The 27,109-nt window shown below is 39.7% G+C and overlaps 1 protein-coding gene across 5 annotated transcripts in view; it reads right to left on the reverse strand.

The window, feature by feature from the left end:
* Positions 1–27,109, reverse strand: part of BTBD9 (BTB domain containing 9) — a 416,431-nt gene that overhangs the window by 340,354 nt on the left and 48,968 nt on the right. For all 5 annotated transcript variants that reach the window (XM_032647940.1, XM_032647937.1, XM_032647941.1 and 2 more), the window contains exons 5-6: positions 19,528–19,747; positions 15,642–15,761 (exon numbers count right to left, since the gene is read on the reverse strand). In XM_032647940.1, the coding sequence (XP_032503831.1) occupies positions 15,642–15,761; positions 19,528–19,747 (340 nt within the window). The remainder of the gene's footprint in view (positions 1–15,641; positions 15,762–19,527; positions 19,748–27,109) is intronic.

Raw genomic sequence — 27,109 nt, forward strand, 5'->3', positions numbered from 1 at the left:
CACAACAATGCAAATGGAACCACTACTGGCAGACCATGCTGACCAATCTCAAGACAGTCAACCTGACCTCACATGATACAGAATTTCCCTACAAAGTTTATTCTCCCACTGTCTGAACCACCTAGTTCCTACTTTTCTCCACTCTACTCAGACCTTCACCTTCCCTCTCACTCTCAGCTGATGACTCTGTTCCATTCATCCTAAAGAAAACAGAAGCCATCACACCGGCACTCGCAGTATGAAACCAGAGTAGTCTTCTCTTTCTTTCCTGTCACACAAAATTAAGGTGACTCATTTCACTGACTATCTTTTTCTCTCCCTCTTCAATTTCTCTCTCCTGGAGCCTTTTATTCAGCATTTAAACATGCTTTAGTACCTCTCATTCTTAAAAACACATCTGCTTCCAGCTTCCTTCCTGTATCTTTATTCACCTTCCCAGCAAAGTTCCTTATTCATTTTTTTCTTTCTACATTTCCTCACCTCCTAGAGCTCTTCTTTAAAAAGTTCAACCCCTTTTCAATTAAAAAAAAAATGATGTTACAGCAAATATAACAAAAGATAAATAAAAATTGAATATCTTTCTACTTTCCTTACTCCATCTTCATTTTCTTGAATGATCAATATTAAAGTTTGATGTACATCCTTCCACACCATTCTCTATACTCATACCAATCCATTTAAACGTTTATATTATATATATACATATATGTGTATATATGGTAGTTGGCTGACAAAAGAAGCATTACCTGCATCATGTGTTTTTCATCTAACAATTTTTAAGGAAATCCTTTTAGGTTAATTCATATGGATACAATTAATTATTTTTAATTTTAATGAATTCCCCTTTTCATGGGCATTTTGGTAGTTTACAGTTTTTTTTTTTTAAAAAAAGTCTTTATTGAATTTGTTACAATATTGCTTCTGTTTTATGTTTTGGTTTTTTGGGTGCGAGGCACGTGGGATCTTAGCTTCCCGACCAGGGAAAGAACCCGCACCCCCTGCATTTGAAGGTGAAGTCTTAACCACTGGACTGACAGGGAAGTCCCAGCTTTTTAAATTTACAAACCTCAACCCATTTATCACCCACCTCAACCATTCCCCACAAAGGAGACAAGGTCTTTAACAAATTTAAGTCAGATCATGTCACATCCTTGCTTAGCACCCTTCCCAGGGACTGCACTTTCAATAAACTACAACCTCTTTAACGTGGCCCTCCAGTTCTAAACAACCTGGTCATTACCCACCTCCCCCTCTACCTCACTACTGCTCTCCAGCCATACTAACTTCTTTTCACTTTCTTATTCAGACCAAGTTATTCCCCTCCTCAAGGGTTTCCTATTTGTCTCTGCTCCAAACACTTTCCCCTCGTGCCTTTGCCTAATTAATTCCTAGTCATCACTTAGGTCTCTACTTAAACGTCACTTCCCTAAAAGATCTCCCCTGTCTTGTCCAGTTGAAGCTGTATTCTTCTGCTTTGGCACTAATGCTCACTTGTATTTTTCCTTCTTTGCATTTATCATAGCCTACGATTCTTCCTTTACTTGTAGTTATTTTGTTTAATATCTGACTCTCCTACTAAGCTTTAAATTCCATAAGGGGAGGGGATGTGTGTTTAAAGCTCTCCACTGCAGCTCCAGTACCTAGCACAGTGCCTGTCACTTGGTAAGTATTTGTTGAATAATAATAAAAAAAAATACTTTTATTTCATTTGGAGAGATCAAGGAAGATTTCCTGGAGGAAACGGCATTTTAGCTTACTAAATAAAGGGACCAGATTTCAATAGCAGAGATGAAAGAAGCACATTTCAGAAAGAGGAAATTGTGTGCAACCAAATGTTTGGTACTAGTTAGCGATTTTTTAATTCAAAATCCAAAACAATCCTGGCACCAAGTGTAAAATAAAAATCTCACTATATAAAAGTGACAACTCTGCACCTAGCTCAAACTGGTTCCCTCACAACTTCTCTCCACCAATGTCATCCCACTTCCCAGCCACCTAGGTTCTAAACGTTGAAGCTCTCTGACTCAGTTTCTTTTTTTCCCCCTCCATATTCAATCAGGCATCAAATTTGACTGTTTTTTTCTTTGAAATGTCTTTCTCAGTGATTCTTTTTCTCTATTTTAACCAAAAACAACCTAATTCGAGCCCTCTTCACATATGGAATTACTACAAGCTTCTCCTAAATCAGGGTTTCTCACCTTTGGCGCTACTGACATTTTCAGCTGGATAATTCTTTGTCGTAGGAGGCTGTCCTGTGCATTGCAGGATGTTTGGCAGCATTCTTGGCTTTACCCACTAGATGCCAGCAGCACTCTTAATTGTGACTGCCAAAAATGTCTCCAGACATCGCCAAATGTCTTCTGGGGTGGGGGAAGAATCACCCCTGGTTGAGAACCACTTTCCCAGATGACCTCATGGGAAAAGCCGTCTAAAATTACCCAATCAAAATTCAACCCATCCTTTCAGGTCAACTCAAATTTCATCTTTTCTATGAAAATATGTCTGCTTATCAACAAACAGATGCACAGCTGTTTAACTCTACAAATAATAAAAAATCTGCACAATAAAACAAATGAGAGACTATGGTTTACTTATCAGTTTGACAAAAAAATTTAAAATAATGATAATACCCATTGGTGACAAGGATGTAGGGAAATAGGTACTATCATAAACTGCTGGTGGGAATAACCTGGTATAATGCTTTGTGTGGCATTTACCAATATGTTTCACATTTTAAGATGGTCGTATCTTCTGACTCTACTTATGTGAAGAGATAATCAGATATGTGAGCAAAGACTATACTGTCCTATAAAGGTAAAACCGGAAACATCCTTATAGTCCCCTCAATAGGGGACCAGTTAGGTAAACAACAGTACATTTAGAATACTGTGCTACTGTTAAAAAAGGATAAAGCAGATACTTGTATACCGACATGGAACGACAGCCACAATGAATATACATATGTGCAATGTTTCAAAATTATATGTACTACATGATATCATTTATATAAATAACATGTTTATGTATGGTTATACAGAGAAGACAGACTAGATGAATATATGCCAAAATTCTAACATATCTCTGTAGTCCAATCACATCTTAGATGTATAAAAGGAACTGTTAAATCATCTTTAAAAATCTCTTGGAAAAGTCCAGTTTGTGAATCTATAACTTTAAATTTTTCGGTTTACTTAAAGCAGGCTTATACATTTATTTACCACCTTTATTTCAGGCAAATATCCTGAGTTGGAATATTCTGTTCTGAGCCATATTTTCACCCTAGAGAAATCAATGGTAAAAAGGAAGTTTACAGAGAAAAAAATATTTTTGTGCATGACAGCTTACCGGTGTGATGCATCTGTGAATCATACTGAAAATATGTCCCTTGAAATCAAAGAAAACAATATGTTTATACAAAGAATGTGCCCCAAAATTCTCCAATAAAGAAAAGTGTTTAATCAAAATATTTGTTGACAGCTGGTTAGTGCCAATTCTAAAGTAGAAAAGAAAATCAGTGTCATTGTAGACTTTTACTTTGTGTACAAGAACTAAATATGCAAATTAGCCCCAAATGGAGACTCATTATCTGTTTTACACTTCAACTGTGATTTTAAGCACCGTAGGTATATATACACACACACATCCAGAATATACATATATCTCAACAAACCATGCACATCATCTGTTCAGAACTGGGAAATGCACGCATGCTTCTATAATATTAAATGGAAGGCAGATGGTAGGCACTGATCACAGAAATAAAGTGAAATCCTTCTAAATCCTACTCCCTCTAACAACCCTCTAATTTTTTTCTTCAGAAAGATATCAAGCAGTTCTTCATTACTGTTGATTTCCAACCTCAAAATTACAACAGGCAATGCAAAAGAGCATTTCAAAGAGGAAAAGATTGTCTTTTGGTACAAATTCTCTTTCATAGTCTTAGGTAGGAGATAACACTAACTTTGAAACTCATAGCTTACTGTAGTTTTATCAGTATCTAATGTGTAAATTAGCTCTTTCTATAACTGGAGGTTTAGCTTTCAAAATACATAATTACTGATCATTTTAGCCTGCATCACATTTCTTTTGCAGGGTGAAATGAACTAAAACAGCTGTTACATCCTAATAGCTTCATAATGTGCACAGAATTTCTATGACTATTAGAAATTAAACCTTCCTATCAGGGAAAACATATTCATGTGTATACACGACCCACATTATTTGGAAGTACAATTATTAACTTATGAAATTATAATTTGAAACATAATGAAGTAAGGTTACTAGAGAAAATATTACAGCTCTTAAATGAAGTCAAAGCTGCTGGTCCACACTGATCAGTTCCCCCACCTTTCCTAGCATCAATAAAAGTACTCTGGGCCAAAGGAAGTCCCAGTGTTCATGCTACCACCATTCCCTGCAGGGATGGAGTCCTCTATTTTCATACTGGGTGATGAATTTTTAAAGGTGAACCAAGTCTGGCACTCTGCCCAGAATTGCTGGCAGCTGACAAGCAATCTGGTTTCACTTCTGGTCCACTGTCTCTTGAGCTAACCTTGTATCCACAGAAAGCATCCTGATCTAGAGAACCTGTACCATTTATAATGATGACTGAGAAAGCTCTGATGATTGCATTAACCATGAGACTTGTACATACAGTTCTCTTTAAGCATATTTTCTATGGAAAGAATAAAATAGTCTCATTTCTTAGTATCTCCTTTTAACACTGGAAAAAACAGCAGTGTTAAAAGGATTTTTCCAGAAAAAGAAAATGATTATTATCCAACCACCTGCATTCAAGAATGTTAGAGGCATAAAGGGATTCAACAAGATATCTGATGAGCAACTACTATCAAAGGAATATACAGTGAGGTCCAGGAACCACAAAATAATTACAAGATATACAAGATATATTATGTAATTAATGGCTAAATTGGATGATTCAAGCTATAAATGTTATGAAAGGTCAGAGCAATAAATGCTAGGCAGTGTGGGGTGAAATTTAAATATATGTAGGCCTAGGGGGCTTCCCTGGTGGTGCAGTGGTTAAGAATCCGCCTGCCAAGGCAGGGGATATGGGTTCAAGCCCTGGTCCAGGAAGACCCTACATACTGCGGAGAAACTAAGCCACAACTACTGAGCCTGCACTCTAGAGCCCGCAAGCCACAACTACTGAGCCTGCGTGCCACAACTACCGAAGCCTGCACACCTAGAGCCCGTGCTCCACAAGAGAAGCCACCACAATCAGAAGCCCACACACCACAACAAAGAGTAGCCCACGCTCGCTGCAACTAAAGAAAGCCCGCGTGCAGCAACAAACACCCAACGCAGCACAAAATTAATTATTTAATTAATTTAAAATATATATACGTAGTCCTAACTCTCCACTGAGAGAATTATTAACTACTTAACCAGTATCTTCTTTAGATTACCAGTTCCAAAGTAAACAGGATTGGAAAATGACTATGTAGCAGTTTTTTTTTGTTTTTTTTTTTTTGGCAGTACGCGGGCCTCTCACTGTTGTGGCCTCTCCCGTTGCAGAGCACAGGCTCTGGACGCGCAGGCTAAGCGGCCATGGCTTACAGGCGCAGCCGCTCTGCGGCATGTGGGATCTTCCCGGACCAGGGCACGAACCCACGTCCCCTGCATCGGCAGGTGGACTCTCAACCACTGTGCCGCCAGGAAAGCCCCCGGAAAATGAATATGTAATTCACAAATAAATCTGTGTCCAAGTTTGTTTATTTGTTTTTACCTCTAAGATGTAGCAGTCCTTCTTCTTGACCTTCCAAAAAGAAAAGTTAGTGAAGCTTCACTCATCTGATATTATTTCCTCATTCAGTCCCGAAGCTGGGATGGAGGTCCTGGAAGCTCTTCCCCACCATTTCCATTAATTACTGGCTTTCTGCTCCCATTTCTATAGCTCACCTTTGCCTCTGTTTCCTATGCTGGAGGCCCCTGGGTCATATGAAGGACCCTGAAGTCCCAGATGGGTTTGTCTTCTATTCCTTCCTTGCTTTCTACTTGACAGACCCACAGTCCCATGCCCAATAGTTCAGTGTCTGGCTTCCTGGGTCAGGATTTCCTAAGTTCCATAAGTAAGTGCTGGGAGAGCCACAGTGCCAAAAGAGATTCCAAAAGGAGATCTCGAATTGGAAAACTGACACAACCATGTTAACTTCCTTACAGACAGCATGTACCCAACAACGAAGTACCTACAAAAATGCATTATTTTTCTAAGCAAAAGACACACTGGCTCAAATCCTGGCTCCAGCAGAGGGATTTTTTTTTTCCTTCACTTCTTGGGTATTTTTACAATTCTCTGAATATTACTTGTGAAAATTAACCTAATTCATGGTTCTTCACAGGGACTCCTCTAGTCTTGTTGAAAGAAGTTTAAAAAAAACTTTAAATGAAACCAAGTCCCAGATATCTGAAACAGTTATTCAGGGTCACATGAAGAGAGAATTGTCAGTCACATACTTTCTCTGAGCTTAGGGACATAGGTAGAAGGCATGAGCAGGTAGATGGTAAATAGGGAATTTTTGGTTTTTTTGGCCACGCCACATAGCTTGTGGGATCTTAGTTCCCCAACCAGGGATTGAACCCAGATCCTCGGTAGTGAAGGTGTGGAGTCCTAACCACTGGACAGCCAGGGAATTCCTGTTAAATAGATGATTTTGACTGCTGAGACCAAGCAGGGAATTTCTAATAAGAACCAAAGATGAAGCTAAAGAAGCAGAAGGGCCCAATGATGGGGAGTTTTGGGTGAAGAGTTTAGATTTGACCAAGTCCACTGCATACTCTGCCTTTGGCAAGAGAACAAAGAGCATCCTTTTCCCCTTATTTTTTCCTGCTCAATCCCTTGGTCCCTTTGTCCAAATTCTTTCTTCAGTAGGATCACCCATAACTATGCTCTAGCATACCATATATATATGTATATATATATAATATATATAAATATAAATATCTCTATTATTGCACTGATCATATCTTACTTTATTGATCTTTAGAAAGTTGTCACTATTATATCATGAACTTCTTAAGAGCAGCAACTGTGTCTTGTCCACCCTTTTATGGTGGCACCTAAACTAAGTGCCTGCAATATAACAGGTATTCAATAAATACCTGTTTGTTGAATAAATGTATGAATGAATAAGTCTTATAAGTAATAGAGTAGAATTGAGGAGAGGGAAAGCAGGAAAAAAAAGATGTTTGATGATCAACTAGCGGGGTACTATCTCAACTTAATCTTGAACCTGACTGCTTGGGAAGCAACTGTACCACTACCACACATAGCTCTTGCCCTTCCAGAATGAAAAACATACAACGGCTGTTTGTGGTAGTAATAACAGGTCATTGGTGTTATTAACATCATCTCACACTTATTAAGAGATACTAATTTATATTCTAAAATTATAAAATAAAATACAAAGAAAAAGGACAACCCTGTTCTATTTTCTCATGTTTCAAGTCCTCCACTACACACAAAAGAAGCTCAACATGTTATTATCCTTTAAACAAAAATGAAACAAAAACAAAAAGTCTAGATTCAGCTGAAAAACTTAAGTACAAACAGCCATGTCTCAAAAGTCTTACGGAATATAAAACACAGTGGAGGGCTGCCCTGGTGGCGCAGTGGTTGAGAGTCCACCTGCCGATGCAGGGGACACGGGTTCGTGCCCCGGTCCGGGAAGATCCCACATGCCGCGGAGCGGCTGCGCCCGTGAGCCATGGCCGCTGAGCCTGCGCCTCCAGAGCCTGTGCTCCGTAATGGGAGAGGCCACAACAGTGAGAGGCCCGCATACCACACACACAAAAAAACACAGTGAAAAATATTTTTGGTCTAATAAGAGGATCCTAAGTGAAAATAATAAATAGGAAATTCCTCAACTAAAAAAAAAAAAAGCAGTTCAAGATGTAAAGAGATCTTGTGAAGAGAAATTCCATAATATATGAAACTTGTTTCTAAATACAGCTGGTGGCACAGTGGTTAAGAATCCGTCTGCCAATGCAGGGGACACGGGTTTTGAGCCCTGGTCCAGGAAGATCACACATGCTACAGAACAACTAAGCCCATGCGCCACAACTACTGAGCCTGTACTCTAGAGCCTGCAAGCTGCATCCACTGAAGCCTGTGCACCTAGAGCCCGTGCTCCACAACCACAGAAGCCACCACAATGAGAAGGCCACGCACTGCAATGAAGAGTAGCCCCCCACTCTCTGCAACTAGAGAAAAACCCACACGCAGCAATGAAGACCCAACGCAGCCAAAAATAAATAAAATAAATAAATTTATTAAAAAATAAATAAATATAGCTGAAGCAAAACAAATCAGGAGTTAAGAACACCAGGTTCACTCTGTAATAATAAAGTCTAAAATGATCTTATGGCGAATAAAGGGGCAGGAAAAGTCAAAGTTCTGTTGACAAACTGACAAAACATACATAAAGGATTGCTACACTCCCTTTGGGGCATTTTAAAAGAGAAAACTTCCCCAACTGTTCATCCTCCTCCTCCCCCTCATCAGTATCCTTGTCATGCAGGTGGCTATGGCCAGCACGAGCAGATTGTGGCCACCGCAGGCTCCCTGTTTCAGCATTCCTGGAAACTGTCCCCGCCAAAAAGGCGGCAAGAGCTTCTCCAGGGCTCCATGTCTCCGCCTACTCTTAAGCAGAGCTATTTCTTCACCTCACAGTCTGCAGAGGCAACATAGGATTGTGACGTTAACTGTGTAGTCACAGACCTGCATATTTAACTTCTCTGAGGCTCAGTTTCCTCATTTGTAAAATGAAGGTAGTTAGTGGTGTTTCTCTCCTAGAGCTATCATGAGAATCATACAAGGGAGCAATGTGCGTCTGGCCCACAACAGATACTCAATAAATGTTAGACTGTTCTCTTCCTGTCTCTCCTCTGAGGTCCTGTAACCCTCACTCTCTTTTCCTCACTCCTCCTTTCTTCTGCTCCCTGATTCCTTATAAATATTTAATGGATCTCTCTCCTTTGGGTTACTCCTCTATTTATTTCAAAATTCCAAAGAAAGATAAAAAAAAGAACTTAATTGATAAAAAAAAAATTAAGAGAAAAAAAGAACTTATTTGTATAAAACTGAATAGCTCTACTACAGAAGCCCACTATACTTGGCAGACTATGAGTCAAAGGCTGGCTAGCACCTGAATGTACCTCTGTGGACTTCAGGTATAATTAATGCTCCACATGAGAAGGACTTAAATAGTACAAATAGTTTTACATGCTATTTCACAAATCACAGACTTCAGAAAATTTATATTTAAATATGGGTTTATTTTTAAAAAAGCAATTTTAATCTCTCTTTAGCCCCAAGTAAAATTGTTACGATTTAGTGACACCATGTGGCTACATTTTGCTTTGCACTCTTAGAAGAGACTGTTCTGTCTGCAGGTTGCTCTATACTAATTCAATTATGGTATCAAAGTTGTAGGTGGAGGTACAATTCAAACTAAGTGTGAACTAAAATGATTACTTTTAAAAAGTGAAACTGTTCCTTCTTCCTTTACAGCTGAATAAGGCATTTCTTGACTTCTGAAGACACCAATCATATAAAGAAAGTAAAGGCTCGGCATAATTCTAGCTATGATTATAAAGCATCCTGGTGAACCACTGATTCATGTAAAACTGTCTACCTTTAAAAGTAAATAAATATATTAATGCCCAGGGGGTCAGGGGGAGAACAAAAGAGAAAAGGTGGAAGACACACACGCTTTTGTACAAGGTTAATATGGTAGGGAAAGAATGCTTCCATAAATAGCAATGTTTATTTTCTCATTTGTTTTATGTCTTGTATATCTATAGCACTGTTAGGTACTATAATCTAATGAAAGTGGGTAAAATAATTATGCTGCATCTACTGATGGCCGGGATGAGAGGGGACTTGGAATGTATGGTAGCAATAAAAGAGATTAAAAGTGCAATAAAAGTGTCCTAAACCAAAAAACAGTACAGTTTTAGTATTCATTTAATGAGGCCTCCTAGAGTAGACCAGTTACTCTTGAATAACATTCAATGTACACCAAAGAAAGCCTAAATATCTAAAACAATGACTAGAGAATATCACCTCCTTAATCTCTATTTAAAACACCCAGCTCCCCTCTCGGGTTTCCCATTATCACCTATTTTAAATAACTACTCTCCTCCTCTTGACCCTGGGTCACTATCACAGTATCATTTTCACAACATTTACAATTACCTGTTGTGCTCTTATTGTTTATATCTGTTCCTCCCAAATTCTATGAGAGCAGAAATCTTGGCAGTCTTCTTCAGTGTTATGGCCTCAGTATCCAGTACAATGCATAGCACAAAGTAGGAGCTTATTTGTGAAATGAGTGAGTAATGGATGAATAAACAGATGAATAAATGAAGAAAATCTATTTTCTTAGCTGGTGAAGCATGCCTAAATTTCTTGTTGTAAGTGAAAGTAGAACGGTTCTAGTGAGATTTTTTCATCATTTATGACCTCTACTGTGACCACTGAGACTAGAAGACAGGCCCGCAGATGCTCTACAGCACCCTTTTGTCCATGACACATTTGGCACATTATAATCTCTCATTCTAAGAAAAGAAGAAAAAGGAGGGAAGGGAAAACTACAATGATTAAAACACTTTCATTAACAGTCAAAGAAATCAATGAACAGAGTGGAGTATATACTAGAATTTAGCACATGATAAATATGGCTGTTCATACTAGTATGGTAAGGAACGATTATTAAATAAATGGTCTTGGTCAACTGACTATCCCTAATCTGAAAAGATACATGAAAAATATTCTGGCTAGATTAAATATTTAGATACAAAGATAAAAATAACAAGTAGCAGAAAAAATTTATAAAAATATAACACTCTGTAACGTTGGAGTGAGGAACACCTTTCTAAACATGATATCAGACCACCAGAAACCATAAAAAGGACTGACAGATTTGACTACATTTTCTTAAACATAAAATTCTATATGGTAAAAAGTACTAATAAAACACTAAAAACTAATAACAAATTGCACAGTACATGATAGGCAAAAGTATAATCATACATACACAAATATACGTCTACATGTATATATACACCGCATATATACGATATATATATGTATATGTATCAAGGTGTACATACCAACATAAAGTTCTCACAAGCCAAAAACAAAAAGATAATCACCCCAGAAGAAAAATATGCAAAAGACAAAAATAGGCTTTTTATAAATGAGAAATAACAAACGTCAAGTATTATAAGATACCCTACACTTCACAGACGATAAAAAATCCAACTTAAAGTAAGACAATTTCTTACAGATCATAGGTCACATTGGCAAAATGCTGACAACGCCTGCATTGGTGAGGGTTTGGAGAAGGGGCATTTCTATGTGCTATTGGTAGAGACTGAGTACAGCCGTATCAGAGGGCAAGCTTTATCAATATTTAAAATGTGTACTACATCATAATTTTATAATTAAAATGTCACAAAAAGACATTTCCAGTTTGATAATTAAAAACAAAAGGAAAGGAAGAAAGGAGCTCAGTTTTGTGTTAAGTGAGTTCATCCATCCTGTGCCATGTTCTGAACCATCAAGTTGCACCCTTCTCAACACCCTTTCTGGCCTCTGTGCTCCCCCGGATTCTCCTCTAACTCTCTGACCAGCCCCTGCAGTAAACCTGTCTGCCACCTACTCTTTCCTTCCCTCTCTCAATAGCTATATTCTTAAGGACTGTGCTTTTAGGCCCACTATTCCTCTCCCTCAACTCCCAGGTTTTATACCAAGTTCACTTTTGTAATTCCAGCTATCAGCCATATGCAGGCTACCTCTGTACGCATTCACATCCATGTTTTCAAGTCTTCTCATGTTTCAGCAACATTTTGCAGCTGCCAAATTACCAGCACCATGTTGAGAAAAAGCCAGAAAAAAAATTTAAAGCATCCCAGGGCACTCAATAGTTCCACCCCTTGTTAGTGTTTTTTGTTCAGTCCTAGGCTCTACCAACTAAGAAAGCTGTGGAAGGACTTGAAGAGAGCTTACTAGATAGCCAAGAAGACAGTTTGAAGGTTGGGGAATTTATGGGTAAAGCAGAAATTTCCTTTTCCTGAAAAAGGCAAAGCTGATAAGATATAAGATGCTTCTGAGTATCATATGCAAAACTGTACCAAAATTGACATCACTTTTCTTCATTTCCAGCTGGGGGCTAGGGGGTTGTTATTAGTCTAAGCTTTTGGCTACATTGAGCAGTCCCCACTTGACCCACAATGCATTCCTAAAAAGGACCCAGAAAGAAAGAGCAGACCATTTCCCTCCATTCACTGTTGTGGTTGTAACCATCACTCCAGCTTTGAAGCCTGACATTATCCTTAACACCACTATCTCGGTGAGGGGAAATGCTGACTAAATTACTTTCCACAGGATATATAAACGGCAAATTTTATGTTATATATATTTTACCACAATTAAAAAATGCTTTACCAAAACCAAAATGTATGAAAACTGTTGGAAACATACAAATGGGAAGATTACTAAGATAAAGAGAACCATGGAAGGCATGTGTGTGGACTGGCAATATGGAAAAGTGCTGAAAGGACCACACTTCTGAGATAAGGAACAGTTTCCTCATACTGAGAGCCACCACTGAGAGCCACCATGGCCACAGAGAATGGCAGGATAGCTCTCTTTCTCTGAAGGCCAAACACCAGTTCAGAGTCTCACAAAGTAGAAAAGGTAATAAAAACAACTATTTACTGAGCCTCTACTTTGGGCCAGGCATTGTGCTCAGTACTTGTACATATGCTCTGTCATCTAACCCTCCACAGCAGACCCCAGGAAGGGTGCTGTTATTCCTATTTCACTGGTGTAGAAATGAGGGCTTGGAGAGGCACAACTTTACCAAGATCACAATGCCAATATTAGATGAAACCAGGATTTGAGAAGAGCTCTAACTCTGCAGCCCATGATTTTCCTACTACCCGATGCTGATTTACATGCAGTTCAACCTAGACTCAAGAGAGAGGGCTGGGTAATCTCACAATTCACAGAGTATCTCTTCTTTAGTGAATATATTAAATGAAACCTTTCATCAATATACAACACTTGCATCCTTCAGAATTAACCTTGAAATTCAGTTTCCTGAAGAAAAAACAGAAAGTAGACTTTGCAAGGAGTACAGAACCATTTACCACTCCACCAGTACAGATACACATTTTAAAAATACTTGGATAAAAAGCACCAATGAATATATGTACATATTAATATTGAATCAGTTTCTCTTCATTACCTGGTCAGTGCCTTGACCCCAAACCTGTGCTAACATTTGTAGAGTACCTACTGCATACAAGGTCATAACTTGAGAACTGCACAAGAATACTGAAAGATTAGAATCCATACTCCTTGCTTCCAAGAGCTTGTAATTTTAGTATGAGAGGCAAGACAAACACGCAAAGGACACTGAAGAACAAGGGTGACATACAAATGTGCAAATTAACTAACACAATGCAAAGTGAACACTTACGTGCTAAGGAAATAAAGAATTTATATGTGCCCAGTGAAGTCCCTGAAAGAAGTGTATTTAGAACATTGTTTAGGAAGTCAATAAATGATTGTGAAGATAAGAAACACCAAGCATGAAACATCCTTGGATAATCAATAGGGACTTATTCTTAAGTTCATTTTAAAATACTTCCAAACTATTACAAAAGGCAGAGTTTATGAAGGAATGTAGTAACATAGTAAGTTAAAGTGGTTATAAATATTAAAATGTTTTCTCACTAAAATGCATATCAAGACTCCTTCCTTTTCTTGTTATCACTGTCTCTAACATCACCTTTGCTCAGTTTTTCTCAACCAGCATGGGAGCTGGCTATACCAAGACAAAAACTAGAATCATGAAAACAGCCAGGCTCTACAACACATAAAAGCAACATCAACAAAGGCAAGGCCACATAGGAGAGACAAAATTAGGAAAAGGGAGTATAAATAATACCCATTAATAAATGAGAGGAATTATATTTTCTAAAAGCCAGAGATCACGACTGAGGGTACATGTCTCCCTCCACAGAGTAGGAGTTTTCAGGTGGGTAAAGCACACAGCCTCTATCATAGCTGGTATTACAGTCACGATGATTTGTTCTGGGAGTCGTGTTCCCAGTGTTTCAAATTAAATACAAACACACAGTCCTTTGGTCCACGTCAGACACTTCGGTTGTTATGCTGCTTATTTTTTAATCTGATACAGCCATAATAATGTCAGTCGATGCAGACTCAATCCCCTCCTCTACCTCGGGGCCCCTCTGTCACTCTCAAAGTATCCCTAGGCAGTTCTGAGATACAGAATCTTCACTCAATTTCTTGTCCCTCTCATTTTAATCCATTCAAAACTCCTCTGATAAAAGAGCAACTGCTAGACCTGAGACACTTTAGTCCCTCTTTGGGGAAATGAAATTGATTTTCTTCATTTCCACACAAGAGTATCCTTGGGTAACAATATTGTGTCCAGTCATACCCATAATAAAAAAAAATGTAGGCGACATTCTTTACTGTACCAGAGGCTGAAAGGTTTTGTGGAGTTCCTGTGGTAGAAGTAAGAATTCAGCCTGATGCTGTCAGATCATGCGTTTAATAAATATAAGGGTGCCTTCTGACCGAGAGAGTAAGTGCTGTGGGGCATCCCCATCTGCTCCAACTCAGCCACACAGGGATGTCAGCTGGGGTCACGAGTACGGGTGTGGAGCTGAGTGGGTAAGGGGCTAGCTCCACGTGCTCCCTGGCTTACACCCACCATATCCCTTCTTGACACACCTAATTAAACGTACCAATCACTTTCTGCCTTCAATCTCTTGAGTTTAGGGTAAAGAATATCTGAGGGAAATTTCCAAGGGGAAAATCACAATAGAAAAAACACAACAGAATTTCAGGGGCCTTTAACCACCTTTCCCAACTCCCAAATTCATTATTCATACTGGTTTTGCAGAATTTCAGAAAGAAAGCTTAAAAGATGGCTTACATCTAAAGTAAGAATATGAAATGTTAGAATAGCTTATCAGTACTTTTTAAAAAACAAACTTACATGGAGCTAAAATACATAATGACAATAAAAGTTAAGGTGCTCTGGCTGAAGGGAAGGTGTGAGCCTGGAGCCCCACCAGCTCAGCCTCCCTTGCCCCAAACCCAACCCCACTAGAAACACCTGCTCTTTCAAACTCCACTGATATCCACTGACCTAGAAAAAGAACATGCACCATGGCATCCAAAAATCTCCTCCTGGCCCTGAGGACTGCCAGGGAAGCCTCCAGAAATATCTCTCATGGTTTTTGTGAAAAGAACGCACCCCCTAACAATAACTCTGCTTTCAAGGTATAGCATGGAATTTAAAAAGCATTTCCACTTCTCAGTGTGTCGTCCCTTCTTATTCATTTACATGCCTTTACATAAATATGGTACAAAACAGTTCCACAGTACACTCTAAATATTAAGATGCTTAATTTTCCATAGTATCCCTAAGTTTTTTAGTTGGGTCGCATTTAGTAACTGATATCCTCCTGGAAAACTTTTCCTCTATGAGACAGAAAAATGAAATCTGTTTCTCAACATCCAGATCTCTTTAAACAAATATCAAAACCATTTATAAGCCATGAGAACTAACCTGCAGACACGGGCTGGAAAATACAGCTTTTGCCAAGAACGACACAGATATTGCGAATGATCAATCACTCTGATCCAATCAAGTTCATCCATTGAGACTTCAATGAAGTACGAGTAAGACCTATGAATCAAAAGGAAAAAGGCAGAAAAAAGTATCCTATTAAAATAACAATACAAAGCTATATTTTTTTAGCAGCTTTTTTTTTTTTTTTTTTTTTTGGCTGCGTTGGGTCTTCATTGCTGTGCTTGGGCTTTCTCTAGTTGTGGCGAGCGGGAGCTACTCTTCTTTGCGGTGCGCGGGCTTCTCATTGTGGTGGATTCTCTTGTTGTGGAGCATGGGCTCTAGGCATGCGGGCTTCAGTAGCTGTGGCTCGCGGGCTCTAGAGTGCAGGCTCAGTAGTTGTGACACAGGCTTAGTTGTTCTGCACCATGTAGGATCTTCCCAGACCAGGGCACGAACCCATGTCCCCTGCATTGGCAGGAGGATTCTTAACCAGTGCGTCACCAGGGAAGACCCCCGAAGTTATATTTTAATAAAAGGTACAAAAAATACAGTATTCATGAATTACAGTTTCTGCATAATGACCAAATTCTGATGACGATGAAATGTGTATAGATCCCCCTAACATAGCATTCGCCACAATGTATTGAAATTATCTCTTTGCATGTCTGTCTGCCTTATAAGGTCTCAAGCTGGTTAAGAACACGGACCATGCCATATTTATCTGCATATATCCGGGGTCTAGCACGGTGCTTGTCACATATCAGGCATATAAGATATAACAGGACCAGGATGCCTTGCATATACCGTATTAACAGGTTAATAAAGCCATGACAGAGAGAGGACAGAAAACAGAGAAGTGTGCCTTCTCCCGCTACCTTCACTGGCCTGAGTACCCAGCCCTCCTGTCTCAGGAGGGAAGCCAACTCAGAACGGTTCCTCACAGAGGCCAGCTTATCTCCTGCTTCCTCCCAGTCTCCTACCATCCCACACACAGATACAGCCTGCAGAAAAATAAATGACATGGGTGAAGAGATCGTATGTATTCCTTTTCGGTACAACTTAAAATTTGGCAGCTAATAATCTAGCAGTAATGAAAACAGCCTATCATCCTCCCCTGGTCAGCTACCCTGGACCATTACATCCTGGTTCCATACTGAACAAATCTATATTCCCCTGTCATAAGCCAAATTTAAATTTGAGATGCAGTTATTACTTGTACTGTAATATCAACAGGAACAATCTCAGAAGATTTAGGTGACCATAAATGTCAGCCTGCAACCAACAGTTGTGACCAGAAAAGGTCAGCTTATTTTGTGTCATCTCCTCATTTTCTGCTGTCCCCTCACTTCCATTCATTTTACTGCTCAGTCTCAAACTGGTTATAACCTTTTATTGAACCTCTCTGGGTTATCAGCAATGCAGGATATAATTTTACAACACATGTGAGAATCTTTTTGGCTTAAGATTCTGAATTTTTCACCTTTGCTTAGAATGATAACTTCTGTGAGAAAGGAACTAGTACATGGTAAAGTTAAGTCCCCCATGAATGAAACACACATACTAAAACAAACTGGGGCTTCCCTGGTGGCGCAGTGGTTAAAATCTGCCTGCCAATGCAGGGGACACGGGTTCAAGCCTGGTCCGGGAAGATCCCACATGCCGCAGAGCAACGAAGCCCGTGCGCCACAACTACTGAGCCTGCGCTCTAGAGCCCGTGAGCCACAACTACGGAAGCCCACGTGCCTAGAGCCCATGCGCCACAACAAGACAAGCCACCACAATGAGAAGCCGGCGCACCACGACAAAGAGTAGCCACAACTAGAGAAAGCCCGCACGCGGCAACGAAGACCCAACGCAGCCAAACATAAATAAATAAAATTAATTAAGTAAAATAAATAAAAATAAAACAAAGTGGCCTATAAATATTTAACATCCTGGAAATGATGATAAGTACTTTCAGTTTCAAATGTACTAACCTTTTCTTTATTATTTTTATACTAATTGCATTATTAACTAAATGAGTTAATATATATAAACCTTCTAGAACAGTGCCTACTACTATTATTAAGAGACTCTTGTACATAATATGTGAAATTTGCTCCATTTTGCCAACTAAACATCATATTATATCCAACGATACATATCAGGAAACATATTCTTAATTAAAAAGAATGAGATAACCTGGAGATAACCTCCAATACCCACACACATGGGAAATGCTGACTCTCACTTCATAAAGCTTCCCTCACACTTGGCTCAAATGGCCTGAAAGGCCAGGGTGGTGGTCGGTGGTGCTAACGAGAGAAATGAACTAAACAGCAAGATCTGCAGGGTCTCATCACCCTTACTATTAAGCCCTTCATGCCCAGACTCAAAGAGGCATGAGTAGGGCCTAGGAGACTGTACACCAGAGAGAGACTGGGTGTACAGGTTTAGGTTAATGACGAGCAGCAATGAGGGAGACTGTTCAGTTCTTGGTCATCCTACTGCTCTGGTACTTCTGCCATGGCTGAACTCAGTGGGTAAAAACATCAGAGTGGCTAGAAAGGAAGGCAGAATCTTGAAGCCACTGTGAAACTGGTGGGTTCCTAGGCTGGAGCCCATCAAGTTTTTTTCACATATTTCTTTTGTTTTGATAATGATATTTATTCACACTAAAAGACAATTTTTTTTCTTTGTCCACAGTATAAAGTATATTTTAAAAGTTGTCATAATATCCAAAAGTAAGGAATCAAGTAAATAAACAATGGTAACCCATATAGTGGAATACCAAACAACTATTAAAAGTAACATTTTACATGGATAAACGACAAGGCCCTACTATATAGCACAGGGAACTATATTCAATATCATGTGATAAACCATAATGGAAAATATGAAAAAGAATATATATGTAAAACATATTTGTATATACATATGTACAGAACTTAAACACATTATAAGTAAACTATATTTCAAAAAAATTTTTTTAAAGTAACATTTCACAGGAATATTTTTAAAAGAGTAGAATATTCACAGTGTATTAATTAAAAAGTGAAGTTACTTTTTGTACATCTAACCTTTATTTTGTAAAACTATGTGTGGTTTTACAGGTTTCTGGTGTGTGTGTGTGTGTGTGTCTGTGTGTGTGTATGTGTGAGACTATGCATAACAAAAAAATACTGGTTAGGGACTGCCCTGGTGGTGCAGAGGGTAATAATACGCCTGCCAATGCACAGGGCAGGGGTTCGAGTCCTGGTCTGGGAAGATCCCACATGACGTGGAGCAACCAAGCCCGTGAGCCACAACTACTGAGCCTGCGCTCTAGAGCCCACGAGCCACAACTACTGAGCCTATGTGCCACAACTACTGAGCCTACGTGCCACAACTACTGAGCCCACGTGCCACAACTACTGAAGCCCGTGCAGCTAGAGCCCATGCTCCACAAGAGAAGCCACCGCAATGAGAAGCCCACGCACCGCAATGAAGAGTAGCTCCCGCAAGCCACAATTAGTGAAAGCCCGCAGTCAGCAATGAAGACCCAACACAGCCAAAAATAAAATTAATTAATTTTAAAAAAGTACTGGTTAGACAAATATAAAAATTAATAATAGGCAGTGAGATTACTAGCAATATTTATTTTTTCTTTGTGCTTTTCTACATTTTCTGTTTTCCACAATAAACACATATTCATTACTTTTATAAGCAGAAAAAAGCAAAAAATGTTATTTTTTAAAGAAATGCACCCTTTAATTCTTCCCCCAAAACTAAACTTCAAGAGAAATAGCAAAGTGATGACAAAGATATAAACCAGCAAATCTCTTAAACCAAAGCAGATGACCACAAAGTTAGGCCATCTCAATCAAACATGTCAGTTTCTCTCCAAGTCATGCTAATGACTCACCGGCTATCTCGGTCCCACAGGAGTATCCGTATATGATTGATAATGGACGGCTGACCTAGCTTAATCTCGATGCCAGAACGGCAGTCATCATCAATTGGGTGCCTAGAAAATCCATGATCCAAATCATAATTTTGAGTGTCACCATCTAATAAGGCAGACTTCAGCTCCCCTTTTACCACCTGGGCTCCATACTTCATAGTTGCAATGTTTTCTTCTGGTACTACAGTTAAAAATAGAAGAAGCAAGGTTAATGGTTACTTATGAAATTTTCCATATTTTGGGAAAAAAGATAAAATTCTAGCATTTTAGTTGATGCTAGTATATGCATTTAATTTAACGAGAGAGAGGAGATATGGAGTGTCTGTGAGGATTAAGATACCACCACAGTTGAAATTTAATGACATCATCACAGCCACAAAGTACCTGGGACTAAGACTACTAAGAAAAAGTTGTAAATACTAGAAAAAACATGTTCTAGGACAAACAAACCAACTCTACTGAGTTAATTCTATTAGTAGCTTTAATTTAATATCTACTGGACAAAACTAGCATGTAAAATGACCTGTACCTGCCATCTGGACTGAGCACGAAGTATAAAAGCAAAGCAAACAGGTCATACATCTTATAAAACAGAAAGAGAAAGACCCCAATACAGTGGAGCTGTTGGTCATACAAGGACGTGCTGAATCAATTAGTTAAAAACCAAGAATATGTTTAAAAGAAGATATATTTTTACTTCACTTGAATATTTTTAAAAATAAAAATTCAAAAAAAAAATTCAGTCTGTCATCAAAATACTATGGGGCTTCCCTGGTGGCACAGTGGTTGAGGGTCCGCCTGCCGATGCAGGGAACACAGGTTCGTGCCCCGGTCCGGGAGGATCCCACATGCCGCGGAGCGGCTAGGCTCGTGAGCCATGGCTGCTGAGCCTGCGCGTCCAGAGCCTGTGCTCCACAATGGGAGAGGCCACAACAGTAACAAGCCCACGTATCTCAAAAAAAAAAAAATTAATACTATGATTATAATTAACCCCCTCCCCTCTCCAACACTAGATGTACTAAGAGTCAATTGTTCCTGGGACTCTGAAGTCCTCTATGCAAATTTTGCTTCACAGATCTAGAACCTGTCTTCCAGGTACTAACATTCTAAAACTGACACTCTCCATGGAGAGACAACAGGCGGCATAAAGTAGATGTTAAGAGCCTGAGATTCAGAGTTTAAATAATGGTGCCACCTTTAACCAGATGTATCAATTTGGGGAAGTCACTTTCTCTGAACTTCAATTTCTCAATAGGGCAACATCTCCCAGGTGTTTTTGTTTAAGGATTAAATTAGATGATCTTTGCAAAGCACAGAGTAAGCTCTAAAAAAAAGATTGCCAGTATTATTACAAAATATGTTAAAAAAGCACACATAAAACTAAGCAAGTTTACAGACTGTAAATAAATGCTGAATTCTCACAGAATATGTACATCTTGGCTGTGTGATTTGAATAGGGGAAAGTATGAGCTATAATTAGGCTCTTAGGGAAAAGGAGTAAGTAATTCATCATTGCAGATTTCTTGGCAAATGTGGGTTTAAAAACTTTTTTTCAAATGAAGACAGAGAAAGATGACTTAAAAATGAAGCTGAAAAGTGGGGGTTGGGGTGAGTTTAACCTTCAAAAGACTATGGCAACTGAGATAACCAAACCAAATGAAAACAAAACCTAGTCATGATCAACTTCTTACCACCAGAGGCCTAAGTGCTCAGTTTATAACGTTCTACGTTCTATTAGCTCATGAAAATCACACATATTCTTCATATTTATTTTTCATTTATTTAAGAAACTTTATTAATTCCTTTGACTTACTCCTCATAATAATCCTTTGAGTGTAGGACTACTATTATATCCATTTCACAGATGGGGAAGTAGGGGCAGAGAAAGGTTAAATGGACTTTGCTGCCCAAGGCCATACAGCCAGCAAGGAGCTGAGGTGCTATCAGAACACAGGCAATCTGTTTCCAGGGGCCCTGCCCTGCTACTACCTTCATAAAGGGTTTCTGATGGGAAGACCATACTTTTCCCCTCTTACTAGTCCCTTTCCTCTAAGGTTACTTAGGACCCAAAGGAAAGAAACAGTCTATTATAGCTTTTTTTTAGAAAGTTGGACATAAAATGAGAAAACCTAAGTTTGAGACTCAGGCTCTACCACTTATTATCCCTGATGAGGCCTCTTAGTTTCTATGAATCTGTTTTCTCATCTAAAAATAATAATATTTTACCCAACCCACCCACGGGGCTACTGTAAAAATTACACTATAAATAATATATTCTAAAGTACTATGGGACTTCCCTGGTGGTGCAGTATTTAAGACTGCGCTCCCAACGCAGGGGGCCCAGGTCTGATCCCTGGTCAGGTAACTAGATCCCACGTGTATGCCACAACTAAGGGGCCCACCTACTGCAATTAGGGAGCCGGTGAGCCGCAACTAATACCCAGCGTGACCAAATAAAATAATTAAAAAAAAAAGTCTACAAAGTACTCTATAGGAATTCAATTAGTCAAAAAACATTTACTGAAGACCCATTCTGTACCAGGTACCCTGTGAGGCACTGGATATCTCTCAGTGAACCAGACAGAGATAGGCCCTGCCCTCCTGGTGCCTCCAATCTAGACATGAAGCACTTTATAAGCAAGCAAAGAAAAGCTTCAAATTTGTGATTTGTGAATCCTCAGCAGAGATGACTTGTGAACCCCCTAGTTTACAGATGAAGATACTAAAAGATACTAAAAACTACAACTGGGAAGACAGAATACTAATAGAGTCAGAGTTTTCAAAGTATTAACAGTTCATTGCTATTACTGTCTTTATGTGATAGATGAGACAAATTTTATTTATTTATTATTTATTTATTTGTTTGTTTGTTTATGGCTGCATTGGGTCTCCACTGCTGCACACAGGCTTTCTCTAGTTGTGGCGAGCAGGGGCTACTCTTCGCTGTGGTGTGCAGGCTTCTCATTGCGATGGCTTCTCTTGTTGCGGAGCACAGGCTCTAGGCGCATGGGTTTCAGTAGTTGTGGCACGTGGGCTCAGTAGTTGTGGCTCTCAGGCTCTAGAGCGCAGGCTCAGTAGTTGTGGCACACAGGCTTATTTGCTCCATAGAATGTGGGATCCTCCTGGACCAGGGCTCAAATCCGTGTCCCCTGCACTGGCAGGCAGATTCTAACCACTGCACCACCAGGGAAGTCCCCAAATTTTAAATTCTAGTTTAGAAGCAAGGAATAGATTCAGTCATTCATTCATTTATTTTGAAAAATCTAGATTTAGGCACTGTGCTAAGTGCTAGGAAAACACAGGGGAAAAGACATAATTACAGTCCTCAAGAAGCTTGGTTTAAGTAGGAGTGTAGGCAAGAAAAGCAAAAATGATACTATCACAGTGGCAAGCCCCCTCAGTCTAGTTACTGGAAACTATGGGAATAGGTTCATGGTACCATGTACCTACAGCACAGATTTAAACACACACACACACACACACACACACACACACACTCACATATAAACCAATAATATAACTTAGCAGGCCTCGCAACAGATTGACTTTTAGCTAATAAAAAATCTTGAGGATGGAAGTTGTGATGTACTACCTGTTATAAACATGGAGAAACAAGAAATTACAGTTCTCTTTCGCAAAGTCTAAAACCTAATATACAAAACAAAATATAACTCAGCCGGAATAGAAAAAGCACTAACTTTCAAGGCAGAAATATCTCCACAGCTAAAACAAAACTAAACATTAAGGAATGGGCTGAGTACAAGTAGTTCAAATATTCTAAGGAAAGAAATTAATTAAAAAGTTGATTTCCTTTCCCCAGGCATATAGACAAATGCTCATCATTAGACGTAGTTTTGTACATATATAAACCACACTCTCAAAAAGACTAAACACCACTGGTAAGTTAAAAACATCCTTTGGATCCTCTTTTTTTTTTTTTTTTAAGGGGGGGTGGAAATCACTATAATTTGGTAAAAAGCCTCAGGATATGCAACTGTAAGAATTAAACCTTCTAGTAACCAATATTAATGAACTAAAAAAAAAAAAGATTTAGTATTTATGCCCCTAGATACTAATTCCCTAGTCCCAAGATAGAACCTCTCAATGTTTCATGAAAAGTCCCCAAAGACTCAGAACCTATACCCAGGGAAGAACAAAGAAACAGATAAATCTCATCAATAATTTCAAAGTAAGCAGAACTATCGTTCCAGACCATCAGCTAAGGAACAGTTCTGAAATTTTAGACCCCTTTTTCCCTAACTGTGAAGAAATCTGATTTTTTTAAAGTGGCATGAATGTCTGAATAAATATTTTTTAGGGTCTGAAAGTGATATGCTTCCTTAGTTATTTCTATTATTAGTTTTACTATTCATATAATTAAAAAGGTAGAAAAACAGTCTGCTACTTAATCATTTCTCGAGTTTATAAGTTACATAAAAGATTCCCAAGCATTTGTATAATCTCCTCCTTGAGCTTCCACTAAATTATTCCAAAATGAAGAATTTAACATTTATGAGCAGCATATCATTCCAGAACTGAGGGCTCCTCAACTGGTTGATTACTCCCTTTCACGGTAATTTCATGGGTCTATAGTAACCCAGGCCTGACACCTATACTGACCAGCTGATCAATTCCAAGCTACCAGTAACTACATGAAATGTCCAAAGCATCTCCTCAGTTCTGCAGCTATGTCCCAAACTTATCCTTATAACTAAACCAGTTCTGAGGCCCTATCAACACCTCGAATCAAAACTAGGGCAAGAAGGGGAAAAAAGGAGCTTATATAAGAAAGGATCCAACAATTAAGATTTACAAAGGCTAAAACTATATTACTCATCTTGTTACTTCTCCCCTCTCTACCCTCCTACCCTTTATCAAAGGCTGACCCTCAACCAGCATCACGCTCTAGCATCTCTAATCTCTTCTCCAACCTCTCCTGACCCGTTCCCTCTAGCTACCATACTATTTCTCTACTACCTTTACTCCAATTCACACATCAGATAGTCAACACATTGTATTTACTATATTTCTCAAACCCATGGCCTAATTCCCTGTTTAGTCAAGCTTCTGTCCAGACTACTAACCAACTCACCACAATTTATATCCAAAATTTTTCTCTCCATTCTCATTCTTCTTGTCCTCCCAGCATCACCAGATACCACGGACCACCCACTCCATAGCAACGCTCTCTCCTCTGTTGGCCTCCGTAACGCTATCCCAGTTTTCTTCCTACCTCTAATTCTTCCTTCTCTACCTTCAGCCCCTGGCCATAAGTCTCCTCCAAGTCTCAGACTTTGATTTTCACTTCTTTCTCTATACTCTAGCCCAGGTTTCAGTTCTTTTACCACCAGCTTTGACTGCTTCCTGAACACCAGTAATATGCTTCCACTGCTTTTAGACAATTCTCATTGTATTAATTCATCAAGTGTCATCTACAGACCACCCAGTGTGTTGAATGTTGAGGATACAAAGATCAGTGTGCCTTCAAGGATCTAAAACAAGTAAATAAAAAGGTTTAAAAAAATGTGATCAATGTGATAACTCCTACACAGACATACAGAGATGAGGAAGAACACAAAATAATAATATAACAATGGCTTCCTACAGTATTGAGCTTACACACATTATCTGCACACATTACTTCGAGTAATTCTCATAACAATATGCAAAGGTATAAAACTAAAGGTAAAATTCCTTATGTGATTTAACACCAGGTCATGCAACTAGTAAGTGACTAATTCAGGACTTGAAGTCAAATTTGTCTCTCTCCAAAACCTATGCTTTTTCTTCTATGCCCAATGAAAAGAAATCTAAATCTGATGAGTCAGGAGAGAAGTCCAGGCTAAGGACACCTATTTAAGATCAATCAGTATTTCAAAAGAGTGTCTGAAGTCGTGGACAAGGAAAAGATCACTCAGGGAAATGACTAACATGAGACAGAACTTAGAATTTAGATACCCCAGAAACTCTCAAACTCAGTAAGTCTAAAACAAGTTCAGAGATTGGTTCAAGATGGCGGAGTAAAAGGACGTGTCTCACTCCCTCTTGTGAGAGCACCGGAATCACAACTAACTGCTGAATAATCATCGACAGGAAGCCACTGGAACTCACCAAAAAAGACACCCCGCATCCAAAGACAAAGGAGACGCCACAGTGAGACGGTAGGAGGGGCGCAATCACAATAAAATCAAATTCCATAACTGCTGGGTGGGTGTCTCACAAACTGGAGAACACTTATACCACAGAAGTCCACCCACTGCAGTGAAGGTTCTGAGCCCCACGACAGGCATCCCAACCTGGGGGTCTGGCAACAGAGGGAGGAGGAATTCCTAGAGAATCAGACTTTGAAGGCTAGGGGGATTTGATTGCAGGACTTCGACAGGACTGGGGGAAACAGAGACTCCACTCTTGGAGGGCACACACCAAATAGTGTGTGCATCGGGACCAAGGGGAAGGAGCAGTGACCCCATAGGAAACTGAACCAGACCTACCTGCTAGGGTTGGAGGGTCTCCTGCAGAGGCAGGGGGTGGCTGTGGCTCACCGTGGGGACAAGGACACTGGCAGAAGAAGTTGTGGGAAGCACTCCTTGGCATGAGCCCTCCGGGAGTCTGCCATTAGCCCCACCAAAGTGCCTGGGTAGGCTCCAGTGTTGGGTCACCTCAGGCCAAACAACCAACAGGGAGGGAACCCAGCCTCACCCAACAGCAGGCAAGCAGATTAAAGTTTACTGAGGTCTGACCACCAGAGCAATACCCATCTCTACCCACCACCAGTCCCTCCCATCAGGAAACTTGCACAAGTCTCTTAGATAGCCTCATCCACCAGAGGGCAGACAGCAGAAACAAGAACAACTACAATCCTGCAGCCTGTGGAACAAAAACCACATTCACAGAATGGAAGACAAGATGAAAAGGAAGAGGACTATGTACCAGATGAAGAAACAAGATAAAACCCCAGGAAAACAACTAAATGAAGTGGAGATAAGCAACCTTCCAGAAAAAGAATTCAGAATAATAATAGCGAAGATGATCCAGGACCTTGGAAAAAGAATGGAGGCAAAGATCGAGAAGTTGCAAGAAATGTTTATCAAAGACCTAAAAGAATTAGGGGAGGAGCTTCAAGATGGCGGAAGAGTAAGACGCGGAGATCACCTTCCTCTCCACAAATACATAAGAAATACATCTACATGTGGAACAGCTCCTATAGAACACCTACTGAATGCTGGCAGAAGACCTCAGACCTCCCAAAAGTCAAGAAACTCCCCACGTACCTGGGTAGGGCAAAAGAAAAAAGAAAAAAACAGAGACAAAAGAATAGGGACGGGACCTGCACCAGTGGGAGGGAGCTGTGAAGGAGGAAACGTTTCCACACACTAGGAAGCCCCTTCACTGGCGGAGACTGCGGGTGGCGGAGAGGGGGAGCTTCGGAGCCACGGAGGAGAGCGCAGCAACAGGGGTGCGGAGGGCAAAGCGGAGAGATTCCCGCACAGAGGATCGATGCCGACCCGCACTCACCAGCCCGAGAGGCCTGTGTGCTCACCCG

The sequence above is a fragment of the Phocoena sinus genome, chromosome 11, assembly GCF_008692025.1.
Source record: "Phocoena sinus isolate mPhoSin1 chromosome 11, mPhoSin1.pri, whole genome shotgun sequence".
NCBI lineage: Eukaryota > Metazoa > Chordata > Mammalia > Artiodactyla > Phocoenidae > Phocoena > Phocoena sinus.